The sequence below is a fragment of the Vitis riparia genome, chromosome 18 (genome assembly GCF_004353265.1).
Source record: "Vitis riparia cultivar Riparia Gloire de Montpellier isolate 1030 chromosome 18, EGFV_Vit.rip_1.0, whole genome shotgun sequence".
Lineage (NCBI taxonomy): Eukaryota > Viridiplantae > Streptophyta > Magnoliopsida > Vitales > Vitaceae > Vitis > Vitis riparia.
Window position 1 is genome coordinate 4,528,625 of NC_048448.1, and position 24,408 is coordinate 4,553,032.

Consider the following 24,408-nt stretch of genomic DNA (forward strand, 5'->3'; position numbering starts at 1 on the left):
GCTTTGGTAACTTGTATTCACAAAATTCATTGAAATTGATAGAGCCTTTAGAAGAGAACTGCAAGAAATGAAGTGGATGCCTCGAAATTTCAGTCATTCCGTTTTCTCAACTTCTGGAGGCTGTTACTGGTGCTAGGTTTAGTAAAAGCCAATGTCATCAACAAGGTCCCTTAAGATTAAGCTAAAAGAATGGAAGGGAATTAAATGTATTAGCCTGCAGAATCCATTTGCATTGGTTGAGAGATAGGCTCACCTTTTTGTGGTGTGAACAAATTGGAATAAACCCACTAGTTGGGAACGGAGGTATGCTGGTGGTGGTGGTGTGGTTGGGTCAGCAATGTGGACTATGCCAGATGGTGATGGAAGGACAATGACATACCAATTATCACTAAGGAGGAGTTTCATTTTTCCTGGTAATTAGGACAACAAAGCCGCACTGTAACTCCTACTTCAAAGCCTCTTCTACCTGTTTTTGTCAGTTGCAGGTGGATGTTGATGCCCTTTCACTGACCTAATAAAAGGCTTATTTATCAGTTGGTTGCTAACAAATCATTACAATCAGAAAAGAAAACCGGGCATGCGAGTGCTGGACCCAGCAACAGAGATGAGGCGTACATAGGCACCTCCATTGTCTTGTTAGTGGATTACTAGCACTGATGTATGCTTTCTCCTAAAATATATCTTCGCCCAGATGCCTAAGATAACTCGGAATGCTAGGGTGAACCACACTTTCATTGCTAAACAGCCATTAAGCTCTTTTACACGAAGGGACCTTGATTTTGTTTCTTTTACCAAGATGGAATAGGAAAGAATCATGAAACTTAAATGAGACTATGAAATAGAAGGATCGTTTCATTTCAACAACAAAAGAACATGTTATAGCCAGCTGCAACTTGGCTAATATGAAGACGAAACCATTAAAAAGACTGAGCACAAATAAAGAAAATGCCAGCTAGCTTCCTTTCGCAAGAGAAAAAGTGACTTTCGTATAGGCTTCCTATACATTCAACATTTGACACGCATATTGACAACTTTGGATGATCCAAGTGTCGTGCGGGTATCAGTCACGTAGCTTAATCCAAACTTTCACCATCTTAGCTTACATATCAGGCCCATGCGCAGTTTTGAAGCGGTCGGGCCGACCATCCCCGCCTCGAAGGCTATAGGTGTGGCCATTGAAAGTAGTGTACTGCACAAGTCGTGGCCGGTTTTGACATATTGCTCCTTACCAAATGGTTGAATTCAGATTATGGGTATTAAAGTTTTCCCATTTTGGTGTAAGGGGTTGCCATCAATTTCTGAAGCGGCTCATTCCATACACTAAGCAATGTTCAAAATCGGGATTTCGAGAGATCATAGGCTTTTGGTTTTGAAAAAAGACTCTCATTGTGGACACAGCATTGCCAACCCAATTCAGCTTCCTATCTTGAAATCCGGGGCCCCAGGTTGTGATGCAGTGTGTGGAGAAATCGTGTACTGAAACCGCAACCATTATTGAAATACAGAGATACTGTACTAAGCAAATTATAAAAATGTTGACCCAGAAAACAAAATGGGATATCAGAAGCGACCTGTGGAGAATGCATGCGCATATTGTTTCTATTTATGATATAGCCAACTTTGAAGGGGCACAATAATGAGAAGCATATGGGACGCTCGGACGGCCAAGTGCACATGTCTGTCCGTCAACTAAAGCCTATGCCCTATGGTTTCAGATTCCAGGGAGTTACTGCATTTGCCTTTGCCTTTGGCTTTGCCTTTGCCTTTATCAAAGGATCAAAGGCTCTTTCTTCTTTGTTTTCAAGGGCATAAGCATCGGATGCGGGACCACTGGATGAGTCAACAATCCATATGACCGGCGGTGCAAGTAACACGGGTCTTGCGACAATGGGGCTGTGATGGCAACAAACCAACAAGCGAGTGGACTTCTCATCAGAAACACCAAAGTCAACAGCAGAAGTCTGCCTTAGTGGCAACCTCTTTTTCCTTTTACTTACTTTTTCTTTCTTTTTGCTCTCCGAAACGAAGACTTGAAAAGGTTTGCATACTGATTCACAAAAACATATTATAGCGTCTCCGATTCTCTTCTTTTGCTGTCTTTCTTTATTATTTATACACAGGTTTGTAAAGTTGTCTACCCTTTTTTCTTTATTCTTTTTTCGTTTTTCATCTCTTCTTTGTGTTAAATTCTTTGTTTGAATTGCAACAACGTCATCTTCAACCAGACCAGCTAGTTTTTAGTTTTGACAATCGATCCCAATAAGGGAATAACCTGATCGGTAAGAGTTACCCTCCCATACCCATATTGTTTTCCATCATACTTCCTCCGTTTCTAACGTTTTTGGAGTTTAAATTGTATTCAAAGTTTTCTCCTTAATGATTTGGATTTGGGTTCGATGTTGCAGTGCATAAATTTGGGAAGAAATTGTAATTTTATAAAGTGGGTGTATTTGTAACTTGGATTGAGTGGCAGCAAGAACTTGATCTTGGAAATTTAGTTAGAGGAAGTTGGAGGTGTTGCAGATTTTATTTATGGGTAGGTTATGCTGTTTTAATGCCGCATGTTCTCAGGTATGTTGGTTTGTGCTCTGTTTATTTTTCCCTTTGCTTTCATATGCTATGGAAAGTTAATCATGAGCTGGAAGAACACGGGATATGTCTAATTTGAGACCATTGGGTGATTTATTTTGAGTGTTTTGGAGTTCGCTTTTATCTTTTTAGTTGTGTTTTCTGAACCATTGATGGGTTTGCAATTTAATATGAAGTTTTAGTCAGAACATGTTTAATTAACTTCTCTGGGTCTTAAGGAGAACCATTGATCATTTATGTTGACAATCTTTTTTTTTTCTTTTTTCCCTGGAATATTTGATGAGAATTAGTGTGGATATTTTAAGTTGTTTACAGAGGATTCAGCTTCTGTAAAATGGTTAGAGGATGCAACGAAAATACTCTTAAGCACGGTTCTTTGTTTTATTTGCTAAGGGTGTTAATGCTGCGACTTGAATGTTTTTCTATCCTTACTTTCCTGCTGTAGTGTCAGGCAAGTAATGTATTGGATTGAAACACAAGTTTTTTTTTTCTCTGTATCTTAATCTCCATCAGTGGAATGCAAAGCTGAGCTTGGAGGCTTTCTCATTCTTTGTGGGTTGTCTATTTTAGCTTGTAGGAGGAGCTTCCTCTTGTAGCTCTGGTAAAGGAAGAAGTCAAGAGGGTATGATCAAGTATGGTTTCAGCCTCGTAAAAGGGAAAGCTAATCATCCCATGGAGGATTATCATGTTGCTAAGTTTGTACAGATAGAAGAACATGAGCTTGGGTTGTTTGCTATTTATGATGGCCATTTGGGAGATCATGTGCCCCTCTACCTACAAAAGCATTTGTTTTCCAATATCCTTAAAGAGGTGGTTTACATGTTTTATATATATATACTTTCTAAATATACGTATCAATTTCAATGGGGTGTTACCTTACACTTTCTGGTTCAATCATTGTAGGAAGAGTTTTGGGTTGATCCTGGAGGATCTATTTCAAAAGCCTATGAGAAAACAGACCAGGCAATTCTTGCTAACAGTTCCAACTTGGGACGAGGAGGGTCCACTGCCGTTACCGCAATTTTGATTAATGGTCGAAGATTATGGATTGCCAATGTGGGAGATTCACGAGCAGTTCTTTCTAAAGGGGGCCAGGCCATACAGATGACCACAGACCATGAACCCAACACTGAAAGAGGCAGCATTGAGAACAGAGGTGGTTTTGTTTCAAACATGCCAGGTTCTTCACAGCTACTTTTTCTAAAAGTTTATTGTCTACATATCTCCTTGTTCCAAATTCTACATAAACTTGACTAGTCTGTTTCAGAACATTTAACTGGTTGCAATCTGATTATCATCATTTTATATGTAGGTAGGGTATTCTGGAAACAGAGTAATCTAACTCTCTTATCTGCCCATAGCCACCTTCTTGAAGAATGTGGAGATAAAGCCGAGTCCAAATAAGATAGGAATAGGAAAAGGGTTACCTGTTGATCAAGAATTGATGCAGCATCTGGTTCCATAACAGTCCATTCAGAATTAAACAGAAATCCAAACACAGCAGCATGCACCAAAAAGGAAAAAGGAAAATTCAATTCATTAGCTTTGTTTCTTAAGAATACTAAAACTCTCTGCCCTATTGTTTTGGGTTCAACATAAGCTTTTTAGATCCACTTTTCTGAATAATTGGATAATGCCATAGACTTCCCTTATTATGAGAAACGTCTTTCTGCGGTTTTTTTGTTTTTTTTTCTTTAGTTCTTGTTTATTGCACAAGTGTCTAGCTGACCCCAGGTAACAGGAATATGAAGGTTTGTTATTGGTTCTTGTGCTCCACCTGTTTGCTGAGAAATTTAAAGAAAAGAACAGAAAATTCGAACCTCATATCTCCCATTCTATGTAAAACACAATGGAGCCACTCGCATTCCAGGGACATCCAAATGCACCTAAATCTTTTCTCTTTTGGGTTTGTTTAGTTGCATACTATTGGGTTTGATTTGGAACTTTAATTTTGTGAAAATCAAAAGATGTGACGATATTGTGAAACTCTCTGCGAATTTCCCTTTTCTTGTATCGACTACAGACTACAGAGCATCTAAGTTAGGGTCTACCAAAATTTTATTCTTGGTTTTCCAATTCAATTGTATGAAAGTATGTGAGTGAATTCTTCCTGCACCATGACATTATGCAGTTCTTCCCCAGTGACATCCTACTCAATGTAGTAATTTTGATCAACCAATTTTTGAAGTTGGGCTGATGTTCATGTAAATGTAACAGATGTCTGTTGTTACCTTTATATCAGGAGATGTCCCCAGAGTCAATGGGCAGCTGGCTGTTTCTCGGGCTTTTGGAGATAAGAGCCTTAAATCACACTTACGATCAGATCCTGACATACAAGATACTACTCTAGATTTCAACACTGAAATTCTAATTCTTGCAAGTGATGGCCTTTGGAAGGTAAATCATCCCAACCTTAACTTTATTTTGCCCTGTTGGTAGTAACCGTTGTTTCCATACATACAAGAAGATCATTTTCTTGATTCCCTTTTGTTTTCCATGTGAGTAATCTAGGTAATGAACAATCAAGAAGCGGTTGATATTGTGAGAAGAATCAAAGACCCTGAGAAGGCAGCTAAGCAACTAACTGCTGAAGCACTGAGAAGAGACAGTAAAGATGATATATCTTGTGTTGTGGTTAGATTTAGGGGATAAAACCTTCTAAGCCATATTGCTTGTGCAGCACTTATCTGAAATAAGAATTTCTTTTCCCGGATGCCATTTTGTGGATTTGATCATCCGGGGATATCTTCACAAAACCCTGCTGCAAGTCTCAGAAATTGTTCAAAAAGGAAGGAAAATTTTGGGAAAGGTTCTTCTGCAATTTGTTTTCTTCACCAAGTTGTGAACTTCTGGTGTTGAGTATTATTTGATTTCATTTTGGAAGTGCTTAGGCGATCGGATATACACTATATGGTCCTTAAATTTACCCAAAAGAATAAACACTGTGTAGATGAAGAGAGTATGCTTCTGGTTGTGAATGGATGAGATTTGATGATTCATAGTTCACCTATGAAAAGAACATGTGTGGTATGGGATGAAAATCTTACATTCAGGTAAGTCCTATGAGAAAACGGATAAAAATAATTTATTAAATTTAAATCTTTTTTTAATTTTATTTTCTTTCTATTTTTTTTCCCTAACAATTTCCTTTAAAATTTTCAAAAACCAAACATTTTGGCCTTGTGCCAACTGGATATAGGTCCGTCTAGCTTCACTAGAGTGAGATGGACTTCTTCCCTGCACAAAAGGATGTCCAAACAGGTGGTCCGAGTACGTCCCTCCGAAACTCAAGTCAAAATCTAGTAAAAATGAATCCAATTATTTTGAATATCAATGCGCGCATTCCTTTTTTCATACTTTTCGAAGGGTTTTTATATAACATATGACATCATCGTCACAGCATTGATTATGCATTCATACCTTTCTTTGTGCTAATGATCAACGTTATGACGGATTTTAAGCCTTAATAAAGTGGTCAACTCCATCATCTTAACGTGGATTAGGCAATCATACCAAACAAGAGTTGCTGATTGGTGTCATTTGTTGGTTATTATGTAAGAATTTTGAACCATATCGTTAATTATGCATTTACGTTTGTCAATGTTGTTGATTGCCTGTAACGACTTATTGACATTGATTTTTTGGTGTAAATGTTGTTTAAATTGTCACTCGAGCATTGGGTGTGATTTATCATCTATCAAATGCCTAAAATTCCCAATTGGGTCGATTTGTTTACTTGGAAATCTCAGTCGACTTGATTTGTTCATTTCGTCTAGTATTTGGGAAGAAAGAAATCTATCTTTCTTATTACGCAAGACGAAGTTTTATCTTGGTCTAAACAAATTATCTGCTTACTTTGGACGATCAAACAGTCTTGAACTTTGAAAGGACATATGGAGTGAAGATTCCCACAAAACATAGTTTTAGAATTTAGGTCATTATTAAAGTGTCAAAAAATGTTTTTTTTTATCTCATTAAATTATAAATAATCACATGATTGAGAGAATAATATTTGCTTATATTTTATATATAAATCTCATTTATTTTTTACTTTGATTTCAATTTTTTATACTTTTAAGTAAGTTTTTTTTATCTTTATTCAATAAACAAGATAAGCTAGATTTTAAGTTGGATTCCGTATTCAATACAAAAAGAAGACTACCACGTCACCAATTCCAGTGGCAGAAATTGAGTACCTTAATTCCAACTCCAACCGAAAACCCACGTGTGGCAATATACGGTATACCCAGTAGAACATCGAAGGTGGACGGTAATTATAGTCAATAAAAGCAAAACCCTAGCCGCTCGACCATACACATGAAATTTAGGGTTTAGGGCTCACTTGTTCGGTGCTTATATATATACACATACATGATGAACCAGCGAGCAGCCAACATTTTATCATCGCAGAGTTTGGCTTCTGTTATTTTGGTTTGTCATATGGTGGTAGGATTATGATACTTGTCTTGTGATACTTGCCTCTCCTTTCGGCTTCAAGGGCTTAGAGATCTGATGATCGATTTCTTGATGGCTTTGTTCTAGAGGCATATATTTATTTCCATTCAAAGTTTTTGTTTTCCAGAGTTTGCCTTCCTTGGTTCTCTGGATGCGCTTTGTTTGGTACATTTCGTTTCTTACTATCTTGACCCAGTTCATTTTTCATTTTTGTTTTAATAATTTTATATGCTCCACTGGGCTTGTGCTTAGAGGGCTGAAAGCCTGAAACATACCGGGGAAGCTTTTGAATCTTAGATCCCTTTTTGAATCTTGGATCTTAGATCTCTTTTCTGGGCATTGGTGGTGGCTCTGTGTATACCATTGGTTTGCATAAATTTGATTTCAAAATTTCTTTTGCTAATACTAACCAATGGTGTTCTCAGGGCATGCCTTATGTTCACAACAGAATCGCATGCTAAGCTTCATTTGGGTGGTTTTGATCAGGATGATTATTTGTTAACCATTCTAATTGGACACTCTCTTCCAAAGTCGGTAGAGAGTAATGTAATTTGACCCATATGTTAGTTCCATCCCACTCCTTGAATCAATCAAAACCAATGGACCAATATACTCCAAACTCCCATAATGGAAGAGTTACCTAAATACCATTTGTCTCCGATGTTACTGTACTGCTATTTGCCTTATCTGACTATCTTATTGGGTGGACTTACGGTTAACAAGCATATCTTTATGAATCTTATGATCTTCCTTTTAAGAAAACAGATTTCATGGTCAGCAACATGAGATGTTTTCAGTTGCTAACATAGTATGATGTTATGTCATGAATTGTAACTTCTCATTTTTGGGAATCAAACTAGGAGGGAAAAAAATTGTATAAAAAGGGTTATATGCTCTTACTAATTTTGCTGAACAAATGTGGAGGAAAATAGTTGGAATACAAGTTATATAAAATATATTTGGTTCTTGGAACGCTTTGCTGTTAATATTAAAACTTTGTTTGGTTTCTGGAAAATCTAAGATAAAACAGGGGAATAGGATAAGATAAGAAGACATGGAGGAAAATTAAAATCAACTAGAATTCATTTAATTTATTTTAACTTACAGTTTGAAAAGGTCTGATTTTAATTGTATTATATATTTTACTATTTTTTTAGTAAAACAAAATGCAGAGAATCATTATTTAGTATATTTATTCCTTTTATGGTATTTTCCTAGAACTAAACATATCATAAAGGTATGGATCTGCCTACTGGTGATTCAGTGTTTCTAGCAATTAGGTTGTTGCAATTGGTTAAGCAATTTTGGAAAATCAGATATTTGTAACTCTGCAACAATTTTAAAGGCTTAAGTTTCTTGCTTTGCCATGAGAGAATAGTAGTATCAGAAGAGGGGCATTCGGTGGAGGTATGGGTAGAAGGTTGGTAGGTTGTCTATGGCTTTGTGACTTTGTCAACTTAAACGAGCTGTCTATGGCCTGATCAGACCCATTATGTGCATTCTTCTCGAATGCTGATTAGAGATCAAAGCCCCAGGCAGAGGAACAAAGAGCAATGCAGCTTGCAGCCAAGGAGGAAGATCGACAACCCAAATGGAAGAAGAGCATATCACAAAGACAGGTGCACTGCAATTACTCCCAATTGAGTAGATTGAATATCTATTAGAAGTATGAACAATTGCAATGCGGTCAATTGAAGTGCTTTTTAGGTCTTTTTGTTGTATCAACTCCATTATAATGCCATGAAGATGCTGTGCTTGATTGAAACTTTATAAACAAAATATTAGATATATTGAAGGATCTGCATAGTGACAATCCAACTCACTTCCTTTAAAGACCTCATAATCTATTTCACCTTAGACATTTGTTATCTATATAGATAGTATAAGCGCTCAAGCAAGAATTATTTGCATGAAAACCGAAACTAACAATCGGTGATATACTACATAAGATGGGAGTGTGAATAAGTAAACAACATCAAAGATTCTTCATGCAAACTGAAGTTTGAAATATTTCCACAAATTGGACTTTCAATGGTTTGGGTTGCAGTTGACTTGTTTGCTAACCTCCTTTATTTATTTATTTTTCTCTTATAATAAATTTGGATTTGCATGCTTGAAAATCAAAGGTCTTGTTAGGTCAAAAGTTCCCAGTATCAATCAGGCTCAATAAACTACAAATATGAGTAAAACCCATAACTGATTCCGTGGGAACTAGTTTGATCTGTTCATGCTTTTTAAATAAGCTCAGTTGGATGGTTGAATGGCTTTGGGCTGGAGGATTGCTATTTTTCATAACAATTCTTGAGGCCTACAGAGAAAGTGATGAGCTTTGGTCCATGGTAGGGGTTAAGTAAAATCGAAAAAATCAATAAACTGATCTAAATCAACCAAAATCGATTATCTTGGTTCATTTTCAATAATAAAAAAAATTGGTTCGCTTTGAGAATTTTGAAAACCGATCTTGTTAATTCAATTTTCAATTTTCTTGTCTCTTAACCGATAAAAATCAAACCAAACAGACATTTTAAAACTCAAAGGCGGAAGGTAAGAAAGAGGTTGGGGATCTTGTTACCCTTATTAATTTTTATCAAAATTTCAGGATTTGCTCTTCCTAAGCATTACTTGGCTCCATCAATGCTAAAATTTATGTATAATTATTTGATATATGCTAAGTTGTTTTATATTATATTCTATTAAAATAATTTATTATTTTTATATTATTGTCAAATTAATTCTAAATACATTCAAAATATTTTTAATATCAAATTCTAGTTGATTTCAATTAATTTTAAGTCCAAATTAAACTTAAGGTGTAATATAAACTCAAATTAATTGGCTTTTGGGTTCAAAACAAACACAAATTATAATTGGATTGAGGATTAAAAAAATGTCCCTAAATTGGGTCAAAACTAAACTAAATTGATATTAAAAAACTTGGTTTGGTTTGATTTTTTATTCTAAATATAGTCGTTTCGGTTTCTATCACGCATATATAGACTGTCAGCCCTAGTCCATGGCATCCTCCTCTTTTTGGATTCAAGAGCAGTCTTCTAGGAACTAGCTGAATCTTCTCCTTCTGATCTTTCATCTCCCTGAGACTCCCAGCCCTCTAACTAACTAGTCTAATGCTCATAACATATTCCTACGAAGAGTAATACCATTCCCGAGAAACTGGGGGCAGCATCCCCATTTTATTTATTGTATTGTACATGCAAATTCCCAAAAAAAAATTACTATCACTTACATCTACTAGAGAAAGCGACAACAAAATCGAAGAGTCTGTTCCTCGTTATAAAACTATTACCTAGAACAGGACCATAAGGCATGCACCAATTATTTCCCTACCAAAGGATTTGATGACTTATTTTTTAGTTGTAATCTTGACTGCAGCTGTGGAATTCGTTTTAGTATATTAAATATAGAATGGATTATGGAAGCCGATCAGATGATCTATTCTATAGTATTTTCCTTAATGTTACTTCGAATCGACAGATTACATAGTATCCTTCAGCACTTTCGAGCAATTCTTGTTCGCCAAAGAAAGTATCATATTCATCTAACCCATGCCTATTGGACTACTAAAGGCATGGTGAATAGGTTGTATCTTTGATTTTATAAAATAAAAATATACAAAATTGGGCACTCGCTCAATCGATCACTTCTTCTTGTCCTCGTGGTAGGCCACTGCTGCCTACCACCTAATATGCCCAATGCCCACTGCCCACTGCCCACTGTCTACGCTCCACTGCTCACTCTAATGCGTAATATAAGTAGGCAGGTCCTTAGGTGCAGCTCAAAGGGGTGCACACCCCGCGTTAATTGCACCTTTTAAATAAACATTTATTACTGCTATTGAAGGAGGGAGAAGAAACGTCAATGTAAAACACATTGCCCTACATGTCCACATGGGCCAAGGCTTATTTGAAATACAATTCATGCGATGAAATCATGAAACCACCGGTCCACCACCGAATTCATTTCATATGCTTTCCATTCCCCATGTTTCCAAATCCATCTTATCTAATCCACCTAACCAAATCACATAACATCCAAAATGATTAAAGAGGGTAGATGAATCAATCAAGTAGAACGTGGCATATTTCCATCACTGACCCCATTGGATGAGCTGGCTGGGTCATTCTCCAATATCTATTAGTTGAATAAAGGGTAGCTCCAAGATTTGGTACTGGCAGTGGACATCTAAGTCGATATATTCAAGTTATTGGTCCCGGAATGCTTCCCATTGTCTTGGATGGAAATGGGTGCTTATTATGAAGGCACATGAATTTGTATTTGTATTAAAGTTGTTCACTCTCTCTGCCTAGAAGTATACCTTCAAGTATGATTCGTGCATATGAAAGAGATGTTTTTGTAATTAAGGAGAACGAAAGAGGCTAATACGGAGGGAGGTTTGCCCTGAAGTGATCCAGCCTCATAAAATCTCTTATCTTCAATGCCACAACAGATGAACATGTGCTTCCACCTAATTGGTGGGTGGCCATCCTGCTCAACCATAAGTCCATATTCCATATCGGTATTAATACGTGTGGCTATTGTTTTTTCCAATTCTTGAACGGCGTCAAAATTAAATAGACACACAGTAAACAAAAATTTTTGGTTAAAAAAAAAAAAAAGTTTGTGATTTTTGACTGGGAAAAAGATGCCCAAAAAAAAAAACCACAGAATCTATATCGAGAGGTTATGAACACGTGATCCGAATGTTATGGTCGTGGCGTCGGCCATGACGTTTCCTTTTGGCTTCTAGAGTTTTTTAGTCTCTGCTTTCCTACGCTGTCTGCAACCTAGTATTACAATGGCTTTTCCCCATACCCAAACACCATGTGCTTTTACTAGCGTATACGAGGCCTGAACTTCACTCCATCCATTTCAATCTGGGGATCCTCATGTCCTGCTTCAGCTTCACCGCAACAAGAGACTGGTGCTATCGCTCCATCTTCACCAAATCGGGTCTTCGATCCACCATCACCGATCTTGGCGACGGCACCGTCATCCACTGTTGGGTCCCCAAGACCCGTAAAGAATCCAAACCCAACCTGCTCCTCATCCACGGCTTCGGAGCCAACGCATTGTGGCAGTGGGGCGACCTCATCCCCTACCTGGTCCCCTACTTCAACGTCTACGTCCCAGATCTCCTCTTCTTCGGGGACTCCTACACCACTAGACCCGAGCGGACCGAGTCGTTCCAGGCCCAGTGCGTGATGCGGGTGATGGAAGCGAAGTCGGTGAAGAAGATGAGTTTGATCGGACTGAGTTATGGTGGTTTTGTGGGGTACAGTATGGCGGCCCAGTTTAAAGAGGCGATAGAAAGAGTGGTGATATGCGGCGCCGGGGTGTGCTTGGAGGAGAAGGATTTGGAAAAGGGTTTGTTTAAGGTATCGCATATAGAAGACGCTGCCAGTATATTGTTGCCCCAAACGCCAGAGAAGCTGAGGGAATTGCTAAGTTACACTTTCTACAAGCCTCCAAGGGGCTTACCTTCTTGCTTGCTCAATGATTTCATTCAAGTAAGTTGCTTGGATATTATATTTTCTCTTTGGTGTTTTCTTCTTTTCAGAAGAATTCAAAATGTCAGACTCCAAATGTCACAAAATTTGATCAGTTGAGAGACACAAATTCAAGTTGTTTATTATTATTATTATTATTGTTCTTATTGGTTACTTGATATATTTATTCTCTAATACAGACATAAGACTGGCAGGTAATGTGCACGGAATTTCTAGAAGAGAGGAAAGATTTGATTCGAGCTATTCCTAAAGACCGGAAACTTTCAGAGCTACCCACCATCCCACAGGTTGAATTCGGATTCACCCAATTTACAATCCACTAATTCTATTTATGTTGTCTTCATTACGTTACAAATTGCCTTCATTTGTTATGCAGCCTACCTTAATAATTTGGGGAGACCAAGATAAGGTATTCCCGGTGGAACTAGCTCACAGATTGAAAAGGTAAACTTGTATCACTATCACCTGCCTACCACAAACACTGACTGGCTCAAGCCTCAATTGTTTCTCACTGTTGAGATCGTTGCTGCTTGCAGGCATTTGGGGGAAGAGGCCCAGCTTGTGATCATCAGTAACGCAGGGCATACTTTTATTATAGAGAAGCCCAAAGAAACATTCAAGTACTTGAAATCCTTTCTCATTGATAATTGATTTGCTTCCACCTCTTCTCATATGAGGACTCCCTTATACAAGGTAGAGTTCTAGATTTTTGTATTGAACTTCCTGTCACGGTTGCTAAACTATTATTACCACTGCACCTTTTTTGTCAAGGTGATTAAAAGGACAATCCCCAGGATGATCTAAATTTTTGGTTTCCAAAGGATACTTGTCAACCATTTTTATTATTTCTCCACCCATACTATATTCCATTCATCTATAAATGGGAACTAAAATATATTGTAGAGAACGGAATTAAAGAACTGGATTATCAGTCCATTAAGCACACTGTTCCTGATACAACAGCATCCACGCCTTTGAGGAAAATGTTTATTGCAGTAAAGCCTACTCAAACACTCCATTTTCTCACCATTTGGCTGCCATTGTATATATAAATTATTATCATTCATCTACATATTATTTCAAATTCTCGTTTTTTTTTTATTAACTTTTCATGACGTTCTCATTTTTTTTTATAAAAAATTTCATCAACATCAATATTTTCACAAAAATCATCAATATTTTCATAAAATCAAGCCACTGATTTTTCCATGAAATCGTTATTTTCACCATTACATTTAAACAAAGATATGAAAAGAAATGCTCCTTCCACACAGGTTTAAAAGAAGGCACGTGAGCAAAATTACTTGAAGCCCCTGAACAATCCTGACACAACACTAATTTTTTCAAAAGAGACAGAACTACCTACCAAAGAGAAAACGTTATGAAAAACATATAAATTTAAATAATATAAAAAAATTCATCTAAACATATTTTTCCAGCCCCAATTAACATGCAGAAAAGGCTTAAATAAAAAAGAAACAAATTGACAACACATTATTTGAGTTCGCAATAAGGCAACTTAATACTGAATAGAAAAATACAGCACGATAACCAAATGCAACAGATTCAGGTATGTTAAAACCAGCAGAATAAGAAGAAGAAAAAGAAGGCATAATGAGAGTCCATATGCATCCTGCTCGATAAATACAAACCAATAGTTGCCAATTCCTGTACTACTACTGATAAGATGAAAAGTCTCCCAAGCTCCATTCCTCCATCCTTCTACGAGCTCACCCTCTCAAAGAATCACCTCTTTTGTCCCACACCTAACTGCAAATCCCATGCACACAGGCATTTGATAAATTAATAAGAAAATGAAGAGAATTGGAGCAGGGGTTATAAAACTTCACATAGAATTGCATCATGAACCATCCGATCAATCAAGCCTCCTGAATGATTGTCCCATTATATTAAAAGGTGGGAGTAAACAATGCTAACAAATCCACAATAGTGTGACCTCTTACTATCATCTAATTTGCTTAAAAGGCTTTGACAGGGAAATTTCCTATTTTGAACCCGCTCTCAATATAGCAAAGGCCAATAATATCTATTCATACGCTCTACCCTTGAAAAGAACTACAGTTTCTTACCTCTGCTTGAGGTTCATCAGCTTTAGATGTCTCACCTGCCAAATCAAAAATCAAATCACATATTCACAAAAAGAAAACATCAGCTGGTTGTGGTATGTAGAAGGCAACAGTTCTGTAGAATTCTAAAAAGTACCAATAAACCACATAAAAACCCATGCAAATGATGATTGCATCATTCCCAATGAGGTCAAAAGTGCCCTCACACCATTACTCTGCATGGACTCACATACAAATGTTGCATAGGAAATGAGTTTTCTGTTCCATTATCAATAACATATTAAAAATAGAGGACATAACTAAATGAGAACATGCCTTCTGAAGTAAATTGAGAAAAAGAAACTAATACCATCACAAAATAAACATCCAGCAAGACTAACTCTAAAAACACAAACCAGAGAAATAAACATGCATATACTCATGTTCATTACCAGGTTAAAAAATTGAATTTGACACACTGCAGTGCCTATACAAAGGGCTTTATTTTGCTTCTCATTGAAACCATCCAAAATAGCACCCTCAGGTTGTATTGGCCATCAAAATGTAGAGTTTTTTTGGTATGTATCTTATGATTCATGATAGTTATGTGGTATTGAAACATTTAACATTTTTTCAATAACAACAATCTAATTGAATTTATAAAAATAAAAACAAAAATAACGGGTGCGTGTATTCTCATTCAATGAGCACAGAATAATGGTTCTACAAATAAAGGTTCCATCACAATTCCTACCATCATATTGAATACCATTGTTCACTAGGCCTTGCAAGATCCTTTTCAATGGACTAAGGCACACTTTCCTATGGTAATACCTCTTCCTTAATGCACTCTGTCACATTACTAAAATAGAACCCAAATTAAATTATGTCCTCTAGACTTGGTTTCTATCCATGCATTTCAGAAGTTCTACAAAAAGACACAGATTAAACTTTTCTTAGGTATAAAATATGAAAAAAAATCATTATTTAAGAAATCAATCTTATTCAAATGGTTTCATCAAGTGAACACAGGGCTCAAAACCAGAGAAAGATATTCACAGCATTTACCTCCCTCCTCTGGCAGATCTGAGGTCCATAATGTGAGATTATCCCGAAGAAGCTGCATAATAAGGGTACTATCCTTGTATGATTCTTCATTCAGGCTATCAAGTTCTGCAATAGCCTCATCAAAAGCTTGTTTTGCAAGGTGGCAAGCCCTGTGCAACACAAATTTAAAACAAAACAGAACCTTAACAACTCAAGAAAGTGGAGGAAAAACCTCTAGACCTCCGTTCTTGATGTAAGAACACAAAAGAAACCAAAAAAATAAATAGTCCAAATCAGAGAGCATCATCAACCTCTCTGGGGAGTTCAAAATTTCATAGTAGAAGACAGAAAAGTTCAAAGCCAGCCCAAGTCTGATTGGATGAGTAGGCGGCAGATCTGAGGCAGCTGTACTGGTGGCAGCCTGCAGCATAAAAAATTAATTGAACTAGCACCCTGTTTCTGAACTACGGAAATCAAAAATTAAAGGAGGGTGAAAAAAATAAAACAATGACAAAGTGAGAGGTAAGATGAGCTTCAACAGAGGAATTAGATAATAAGGACCTCATAGGCCTTAAGTGATTGATCAGCAGCTTCTTTACGGTCATTCCCTGCTTTGAATTCAGCTAAATATCGGTAGTAATCTCCTTTCCTGACATAAGGAAAAAGGGAAACAAAATATCACAAGCCAACTTAATTTCAGCATAAAAAATATATGAGATGGCAGAATCAGAACCACTTAGTTACTGGAACTTGAGTTACGGTTTAATCTAATGGAGGAAGGAAATACAGAGCAAGAAGAGAAAACATGCCCCTTCTCACTAATATAACTATTATCATTATAATGTTTAAAGTAACTGCCATCAATGAATTAATAACCCAAAAAGCTCATACCCAAGTTTGTAAATCCCCATAATATGAGACATACATAGACAAAGACATAATAATATATATTCATCATCTTCAAACTAGTCCAAGGCTTAGTCTATTGCTCTGGATTTGGCTCCATGGTTTCTCAATTCCACCATAGTATGAAGAAAATCAATTGTTACTTTCTGAGACTTCAAAAGTTTGTACATCTTCAAATGCATATTTTATTGTCCCATCTCATAATCAAGTTTGCTCATCATTTGAAGTATCCCAATAATCAAAATCTAATAAACAAAAGGAAAAGAAGAGTCAAATATTCCTCACATCTTATAGTAGAAAACAGTTGATTCCCCTGTTGAGGATGATGGGATGAGATGATTATCAATGACAGACAATATGTCATTGCAGATCTTTGCCAGCTCATCTTCAACCCTTTGTCTGTAATCCTTTATCCTTTTTGCATTTTGCTCATTTCCCCTGGTCTCCTCCTTCTGTTCAATGGAAGACAATATCCTCCATGATGCCCTTCTTGCCCCAATAACATTTTTATATCCAACAGATACCAGATTCCTCTCCTCCACTGTCAGTTCCACATCCAATTTAGCAACTTTCTTCATTGCTTCAACCATCTCTGAAACAAGGGAGAAATAACAAAACCAACCATCAAATATAACAAGAAATGAAGTAAACTCATTAAGAAAATGTCAAAATTCAAACAAATTATCTCCTGCAGGGAGGATGGAGAATATAAAGGTGCCCTTAGGCGCTGCAAACCAGAAAAATTCCAATTTGACTTCCATAGATGATGCAACTGAAGGGCTAGAATCACCAGTCCCACATTCGAGAAAGCAATATCATAGCATTTCAAAGTGGCTAAAAACCATCAATCATCATAGACAACAGAAAGTTGTATAGACCCATTTCAAATGCTATGCAGGAAAAAAAAAAAAAAAAAAAAAAAAAAAAGAAAAAAACAATGGGCTTATTCAGAGGCCATATGCAACAATAATTAATTAATTAATGGATACATTGTATTTCATGGATAATCAAATATTTTTGTTATTTTTGCGTGGAATGAATTAACAAGAAATAATATTAGTTGATCTTAAGTTTGACAGTATTTAAATGTATCAATCTGTTTAGCACCTTTTTAAGAATCTAATAGGATTTTATAAGTTACAAATTTGTACTTTCCTTCAATGACTATTTTAATTTCTCCCTGCTACGCCTACCAAATTGTGTGTTATAGAGTTCATGTATGGATAATGGACTGATTCCATTTTCAAACAAAGTCCAAACTCTTCGCCTATTGCCATTCTGTTACAGCTTCACAAACCATTGGAAGAACTATGGTCATAAACTTGTTAGTTAAAGGGAAAAATAACAGAAAGAAAAACTGGTTACAACAGTTAAGAGCATTCAGACACGAATCTGAGAGTAGACAAGCAAATCAAAGATAAGAACCCAATTTCAGCCAAAGCTATGAAGTAAAAAATTCATTCAGGGCAGAAAATAACCCTTTTGGAAACAAGTCAAACTAAATTCCAAAAAGTAGAAACTCCATGAACACATTTCCAGTAGGGTTTTTTACGTTCTTGTTTATATAATAAAACAACATGGATCAAGCAAAATACCATTGCAAATGGTTGAACAAAACCCTGATGATAGTCCAGGGTCACCAGAAAGTTCTCTTTCAGGTAGAGATAAGTAATAACAATCACATCACAGTATAAATTCAAATTCACCAACTAAATCACAAGTAAAAACCACCTAAATATAATTTCCAACACTGCAACTACAAAGTAAATACCCTTAAAAAAAAGGAATAAATAAAAAAAACAAAAAAAAAAAACAGAGATTCGGAGAAGGGCTGATGGGGAAGATTAGGGTATGAAAGAAGAAAGCGTACCATCATATCTCTCAGCTTGCTCAGCAAGCCTGGCTAAGTAAACCTGTTGCTCTCTTTCCTCCATCGCCGTCTCTCTCTCTCTCTTCTGCAAGACTTGGGCTTGCAACTTTGGTAACCGCTATAAGAGATGGCGTCGTTGAGAGTGGGCCGTTGGATTGGAGATTTTGGGGTTTACACACTAGGATCGACGGCTTAAATTTCACGACGGGCTTAAATTTGTCTTGAATTGTGTGAATCCCTGAAAATGGTTGGGTGGTGAAATCTCAGCCGCGTGTTGTGCCGCAATAGAAGCAGACTGGCCGTTGGATTGGATATGAATCACATGGCCTGACGTTGACCGTCATAACACTGACCATTGTTTGATTCCATGTTTAGGCCTCAATTGAGTGTGACAAACGACCCTTCCGTTATGTCCAGTTCCTTTATGTACAATTCCTCCGCTGTCTAATAAAATCCCCTCATTTATAGTCACGATAAATTATACCTTTGGCGTAATATGAATATAGAAAGTTTTTATTGGGGTTCCAAATTGATATATTATTGCCTGATGTGACAATCTTTTTTTTTTTGGAATAAAATAGTAGTTTTAAATGTGTTTTTTTTTTCTTTGGGAGAAAAATTTATGCTGCCTTTTTCCATTCAGAACATCGTTTTTTCATCGGTTATTGACCCATGAGAGAAACAAAGGGTTTCAACTCGTGGTCACAAATTGGGGCACGTTTTTATTTTATTAGTTTTAGATGGTAAAGTGAAATTGTAACCTACAATATAATGAGAAATGGGTTACTACTTACTAGTTACTACATAGAATAGCCAATAGCCATATCCAGGAATCACTTTCCCCTGCACATCACAAAACATCTAACCCCCCACACATAAAACACCATGCGGGGTTGTCAAACATAACACCATTCTATAGAACAAACTCCTCATTGACATTACAGATATTGCAACCAAACCTTGGGACGTTCCAAATATCGGTCCTGCCATTGGGGAAAAAATCAGTTTGCTCTCCTCTCACTTACTAGCCACCACCCGGCTGGTGCTCCCATCCCCAATCGAAACTGAGGCCAGGGACTTGGAAGCCCATGCTCTGGCATTCATTGCTCCCTCCTGCAGATTGCTTCTCTTACAAGGTTCTTTTAGTGAATTGAATAATTGAATTGCCCGATTCAGATAGGTAAGAGGATACTCCCACAAGCTCCACAGGCCTCCCAAGCTCGTGTATTGGAGGTGCCTTCTCCAGGCACATTGAACGCACACAAGCAAAGCTGGCAAAATGAAGTAGAGCGACCTTAAAACCACAAATGTAACAGCCAATGCCAGATATGTTTCCTGCTGAAGCAAATTTTCTGGAGATCTTGCCCATGTGAATGGGCAGCTTTCCTGCTCACTATTATCACGTTTTGCATGATGTGATGGACTCGCCATTTTCTCCAGTGATGCTCGTTCCAATGGTTCAGTCTTCATACCTATAGGCATGCGCTATGATCAATAAATGTTTAATTGGAGGAAATATTTCTTCACTAAGATTGTACAAAGCAGATACCATTAGTATCAAATTGGAAATATTGCCAGGAAAGGCACTAAAGGTGCATTATCCCAGACATTCATACAGAATGATGAGCAACTACATTGATACGACTACATATCCCAGCCACCCCATCCCACCACCCTCTTCTTTGGTGCATGTGTGTGATAACTCTTATTTTTCTTTTATATATAGCTTTATTGATTTGGAGTTAATGGCCATATACACATACAAACTCTAGGAAACCATCAACAGACATGGCAAAATCTAGCAAATAACAATTTGAAAACACATGCAAGACACATGTATTATCTATGAAATGGAAATATTCTGGTTGTGGGAACTTATTGCATTTCAAATGAAAGCAGCTCTCTCTTCAATAACTTAGACATAATTGGAGATGAGTAAGATATTAAATGCTTCCCATCTAGAAAGCACATGTAATCGTCAATAAAAATGATGATATTCTCAAGGACATATATTAGTAGAAATTATTCACTTGAAAATGAGAAGCAGCTCCTCTATAGAAAGTGATTGGCATAATTGGAGAAGATTAAGATATTAAATGACTTGTATATCTAAGATCATTGTCCTGGTCCACAAGATCAACAACAAACAGATCCCATTCAAAAGAAGTTTCTCAGGAGAAGCCCTACCAGTAACATCACCATAGAAAGCGATGAAGGAACCAAGAGTCCGGGAGCCATGATAACGTACACGCATAGTAGAATTGAGAAGGAAAAGAGTAGGAAATCCATGAACTCCATATTTTGAGAGTATGCTGTACAAATTCACATAATATTATTCTCAAAAGCAATATTCATCTAATGCAAATCTAAAAGAAGGATTGGCTTCCAACCTTGGTCTGACAGCTGATTCTTCAATTGCGAAGTGGGGCATGGAGGGATACAAGGAAGAAAGAATGGAAAAGGTTGGTCTACAAGTTCTAGAGAAAGCACACCAAGATGCATAGAACAGAACAGCCACATATTCATGAGTGTTCTTGTGAACCATATCCAGTGCCTTTTGCAGTGAAACCTCATCTCCCTTCAGAACAGCAAAATGTAAATGAAATTAGTTTTCTATTTTGAAATGTAGCAAGAGGATTAAAAAAAAAAAAAAAAAACGCATTTGTAACTCAAATCAAGTTTACCTCCATACTATAAGTTAAATGTTAAAATATTATAATTATTGACACCAATCCTCTGAACAAAATATCATAACGTAAACTAAATATATAATGTCACCATATTCATTAGAAAATATAAAATAAAATCACAAATTCCACTGATTCCCATTTCAGTTACTCAAGAACAAGAAGTGCCACACATGCAATATGCTATTTGACTGCTGCATTTATTTATTTAACAAGCAATGAAATATGGGCTTAAAGAACCCCCACAGATTCAACACAAGTCAATAGAGATTCTGGTTGCAAGAACAATATGGAGAGAGTCATAACAATCTTGAATGTTGTCCTATAAAAGTTGTTCAAGAACCCAAGAGTTAAAAAAGTCAACCAATATGAACAGCAGAGCAGCCCCAAAAGTAAGGATGATATAAGCATGCCTCTATTATTGGAAGAATGAAATTAACTAAAGGAATATCACACAACAAATTAACTTTACAGATTTTATTACATATTTATCTAGCAATGCGGTTATAAGCATCCTTCAATATCACACTGGGGGTGTTCTTCTTACCAGGTATTATGACATTACACTGAGCTGGACACTTTTCTACAAGTTTCTCTAGTATGGGGCGGACCATATATTAGCTTTGGTTGCACTCATCAAAGTGAAATTCAGATCAATAACCATAGCCAGAACCATTAAACCTCCTGCACTTATTCCTTTTGTTAATCATTTAGTTCATTTGTAAATATATTTTTGTTTAAATTCAGCAACCCAAATCTTGCTAATACTCCTTTTTTGTTTGTTTGCTAAAGAATTATTAGGGAAAATCATTTTGCTAAAAATTGGCCAATAAAGCCAGAAATTGTCTTAATGAAAAAAGGAAAAACATCCAGTGCATACTCACCACTAATCATATTCACATAGATTTTCCTACTAAGGATCAGGCAAAACATACTCAAGAATCTCTAGTGATTTAAGGCTCCTTTGGTAGGTATGTGGAATGGTTCAACATTGTATAGACAATTCTTTGGCAGGTTACAAGAGATCTGAAACAAACCTAAGGTTCAGTATAGACCATGCTACAACCAGGATAAGTACTTTTGTATTAGTAAAATATTACTACAACATATATGGTCAAATGATGCTTTCTGGAAAAGGCAGTTGAAAATTGAAATCATGATTTTGAAAGCTTTTGTTCAGCTGAGCAACTTTGAAATCACAACTTCAAAGCTCCCTCTGCTTCTTTCCCCAAAATTCGCAAATACATCCCTATATTGTCCAAAATTATAGGTCGAACCACCCAAGCTGATATATTACCTTCTCTTTTGCCCACCAAACGTATCAAATGAAGAAAATTCTATGAAAACACCATCATTCCATTACGGTGTTCTCTTTACAGTCCAAAATTTCTTATTGAAAGAAAACCTTATCTAATTATATTCTTGTCGATTTATTTTCTCTCATTTTCTCCCCTAAATCACATTTACAATTTCTGAATTCCAGATTAACACTGAGTAATACACCAGATCGCAAAGGGACAAAAGAAGAGAAAAAAAATTCAGAGCACCATAAATCGTGAGAAATAACAGGACATAAAGCAAAAAAAGAAAAGCGTTCTAACCAACCTCGGTAACACCAACGAAATCAAGAGAACCATCGCCCTCATTAACCGGGCAATGGGAATCCCTAAAACCGGAGATCGAATCGGCAACCGACTCGGTGGGGCAGACGGGCGACAAGGAAACCCTAACGGGTTCGGCGCAGGTTAGCCTCCCGAAGACCAGTAAAAGAACGATCCCCGTCTCCCAAACCCCCGCAGCCATCAGAGACCTTACCCACTCCAAAAAATATATGAAAAAAAAAAAAAAAAAACCTAATCAAGAATTGAAAGAAGAAGAGGACGAAGGTGAGGATGATGGTTTGGGTGGGGAGAGCGAGCCCAGCGCACTTTAGCGTTGAAGCTCATGGAGACGATAAATGAGGAGAGAAAGCATGTTATGTATAAAAATAAGAAACAAAAAAGGAAGGGGAGTATGAAGGCAATTATGGGTATACGAATAACAAGGGAACGGACGATATCCCCGAGAGAAATGGAGAAATGGTGGGGAAGGGTTCTGATCTCTGGTTCTGATTGTGAATTGGAAGAGAACGGTGCGAGGGGTTGGTAGATGCGTGTTGATATCCTATCTGCTCACGGTAGCTTTCCTCTCTTCTTCCTCGCTCCTGCTCATATTTCTCTTCTTTTTTATTTTTCATTAATTTCTTTTCTTTATACTGCACTCGGCTTCTCACGTGCTTTGACTTTCTTTTTCTTTTAACATGCTTGATATTTATCTTTCTAATCTTTTTTTAGCTGTGGCAGCTAAATACCCAATTGTCCGCACCACAAACATATTGATGCGGGACCCGCCCTACATTCTGGCATCTACGCCTATAAGAACTTGTGACATGTGAAGCCTTATGCCATGTTCAAAACAAAGATGACAAGCATGGATGAATTAGTACTCGAGTTTCTCTTACTCAAAGAAATATATGTTTGGACGTCTTTTGAAACTTTTATTCAAAATGATTTCTTTCACTTTCCTATTTTATTTTTTGTTTTAAAAAAATAGTTTTAAACCATGTATTAAAACTATGGTTTTTAAATTTGTTTTGAAAATGTATTTTGAAAGTAATGTTTTTAAAACTTTTTTTTAAGGAAAAAGAAAGCTAATTTGAATAATAGTTTCAAAATATCCCAAATATAATATTTTGTCCCAATAAATTTGGCCCAAAACTCTTGATAAGTTGAAGATAGTAACACGCGGATGTACACATACAAGGCACCACATGGGTGACTCCACTTGGCGAAAATTCAATTATAAGAAAATGTCTTGGAAAAGAGTCTTTAAGAAGAAAAATATTTTTCTTGAAGTTTATCATGCCTATTGAAAGCACTTGTGATGCCTCTTTTTTTTAGAATGAGAAATGCTTAAAAAACTATTTAGAAGGATGTCTTAAGCCAATTTACATGCATGTTCCATTCGAAAAGTAATCTATTTATTCTTATGTCATTTGGTCAAACAATTTGGATTGCTAGAAGAGAAGGTAATCAACAAATACTTTCACCTCATAGGCAAATTTTGGATAGAGACATTTGAATTTACAAATCACTCTCAACCAAGCAAACACAATGAACGGGTGAATGCAATGCTGAAAAAATATTTAAGGCACCATGTGATTACTACATAACATAATTGATCGAAGTTGTTAGAAGTGGCTCAATTGTGTAATAAGTTACGTT

The 24,408-nt window shown here is 36.6% G+C and overlaps 4 protein-coding genes across 9 annotated transcripts; 2 read left to right on the forward strand and 2 right to left on the reverse strand.

Annotated features, from left to right (window-relative positions):
* Nucleotides 1–49: 49 nt before the first annotated feature.
* On the forward strand, nucleotides 50–5,491 carry LOC117906427 (probable protein phosphatase 2C 9). Of its 6 annotated transcripts, none has more exons than XM_034819444.1 (6): nucleotides 636–2,120; nucleotides 2,226–2,571; nucleotides 3,160–3,399; nucleotides 3,493–3,769; nucleotides 4,832–4,986; nucleotides 5,101–5,491. In XM_034819444.1, exons 2-6 carry the CDS (start codon nucleotides 2,533–2,535, stop codon nucleotides 5,239–5,241), a joined length of 852 nt encoding a protein of 283 aa, XP_034675335.1. In that variant the 5' UTR covers nucleotides 636–2,120; nucleotides 2,226–2,532; the 3' UTR covers nucleotides 5,242–5,491. The 6 variants fall into 6 exon arrangements, with proteins under 6 accessions (XP_034675340.1, XP_034675335.1, XP_034675338.1 ...); XM_034819447.1 differs by having other exon boundaries at nucleotides 642–2,120; nucleotides 2,226–3,040; XM_034819446.1 differs by lacking the exon at nucleotides 636–2,120 and having other exon boundaries at nucleotides 2,127–2,279; nucleotides 2,406–2,571.
* Nucleotides 5,492–11,718: 6,227 nt separating this feature from the next.
* On the forward strand, nucleotides 11,719–13,414 carry LOC117907079 (monoacylglycerol lipase ABHD6). Its single transcript, XM_034820448.1, has 4 exons — nucleotides 11,719–12,569; nucleotides 12,764–12,856; nucleotides 12,946–13,013; nucleotides 13,106–13,414. Exons 1-4 carry the CDS (start codon nucleotides 11,949–11,951, stop codon nucleotides 13,218–13,220), a joined length of 897 nt encoding a protein of 298 aa, XP_034676339.1. The 5' UTR covers nucleotides 11,719–11,948; the 3' UTR covers nucleotides 13,221–13,414.
* Nucleotides 13,415–14,032: 618 nt separating this feature from the next.
* LOC117907080 (14-3-3 protein 7) lies at nucleotides 14,033–18,630 on the reverse strand. The gene is made up of 7 exons (XM_034820449.1): nucleotides 18,459–18,630; nucleotides 16,874–17,180; nucleotides 16,244–16,331; nucleotides 15,994–16,103; nucleotides 15,704–15,852; nucleotides 14,660–14,694; nucleotides 14,033–14,341 (listed from the first exon to the last, which is right to left on the reverse strand). Exons 1-7 carry the CDS (start codon nucleotides 18,520–18,522, stop codon nucleotides 14,336–14,338), a joined length of 759 nt encoding a protein of 252 aa, XP_034676340.1. The 5' UTR covers nucleotides 18,523–18,630; the 3' UTR covers nucleotides 14,033–14,335.
* Nucleotides 18,631–19,202: 572 nt separating this feature from the next.
* On the reverse strand, nucleotides 19,203–23,364 carry LOC117907078 (5'-adenylylsulfate reductase-like 4). The gene is made up of 4 exons (XM_034820447.1): nucleotides 22,751–23,364; nucleotides 20,849–21,036; nucleotides 20,646–20,770; nucleotides 19,203–19,930 (listed from the first exon to the last, which is right to left on the reverse strand). The coding sequence occupies exons 1-4, from the start codon at nucleotides 22,946–22,948 to the stop codon at nucleotides 19,476–19,478; spliced, it is 966 nt and encodes a 321-aa protein (XP_034676338.1). The 5' UTR covers nucleotides 22,949–23,364; the 3' UTR covers nucleotides 19,203–19,475.
* Nucleotides 23,365–24,408: the final 1,044 nt, after the last annotated feature.

Excerpts from the sequence above, each read along its gene's own strand:
- LOC117906427 (XM_034819444.1), top strand. The coding sequence starts at position 2,533 with ATGGGTAGGTTATGCTGTTTTAATGCCGCATGTTCTCAG. Across the intron at positions 2,572-3,159 it reads TTAATGCCGCATGTTCTCAG|CTTGTAGGAGGAGCTTCCTC; the intron begins GTATGTTGGTTT and ends TGTCTATTTTAG. Across the intron at positions 4,987-5,100 it reads CAAGTGATGGCCTTTGGAAG|GTAATGAACAATCAAGAAGC; the intron begins GTAAATCATCCC and ends TGAGTAATCTAG.
- LOC117907080 (XM_034820449.1), bottom strand. The coding sequence starts at position 18,522 with ATGGAGGAAAGAGAGCAACAGGTTTACTTAGCCAGGCTTGCTGAGCAA. Across the intron at positions 17,181-18,458 it reads GCAAGCTGAGAGATATGATG|AGATGGTTGAAGCAATGAAG; the intron begins GTACGCTTTCTT and ends CCCTTGTTTCAG. Across the intron at positions 15,853-15,993 it reads ATTTTGAACTCCCCAGAGAG|GGCTTGCCACCTTGCAAAAC; the intron begins GTTGATGATGCT and ends TGTGTTGCACAG.
- LOC117907079 (XM_034820448.1), top strand. The coding sequence starts at position 11,949 with ATGTCCTGCTTCAGCTTCACCGCAACAAGAGACTGGTGCTATCGCTCC. Across the intron at positions 12,570-12,763 it reads TGCTCAATGATTTCATTCAA|GTAATGTGCACGGAATTTCT; the intron begins GTAAGTTGCTTG and ends TAAGACTGGCAG. Across the intron at positions 13,014-13,105 it reads CTAGCTCACAGATTGAAAAG|GCATTTGGGGGAAGAGGCCC; the intron begins GTAAACTTGTAT and ends TGCTGCTTGCAG.
- LOC117907078 (XM_034820447.1), bottom strand. The coding sequence starts at position 22,948 with ATGGCTGCGGGGGTTTGGGAGACGGGGATCGTTCTTTTACTGGTCTTC. Across the intron at positions 21,037-22,750 it reads ATTTCGTTGGTGTTACCGAG|GGAGATGAGGTTTCACTGCA; the intron begins GTTGGTTAGAAC and ends GCTGTTCTGAAG. Across the intron at positions 20,771-20,848 it reads GAATCAGCTGTCAGACCAAG|CATACTCTCAAAATATGGAG; the intron begins GTTGGAAGCCAA and ends GAATTTGTACAG.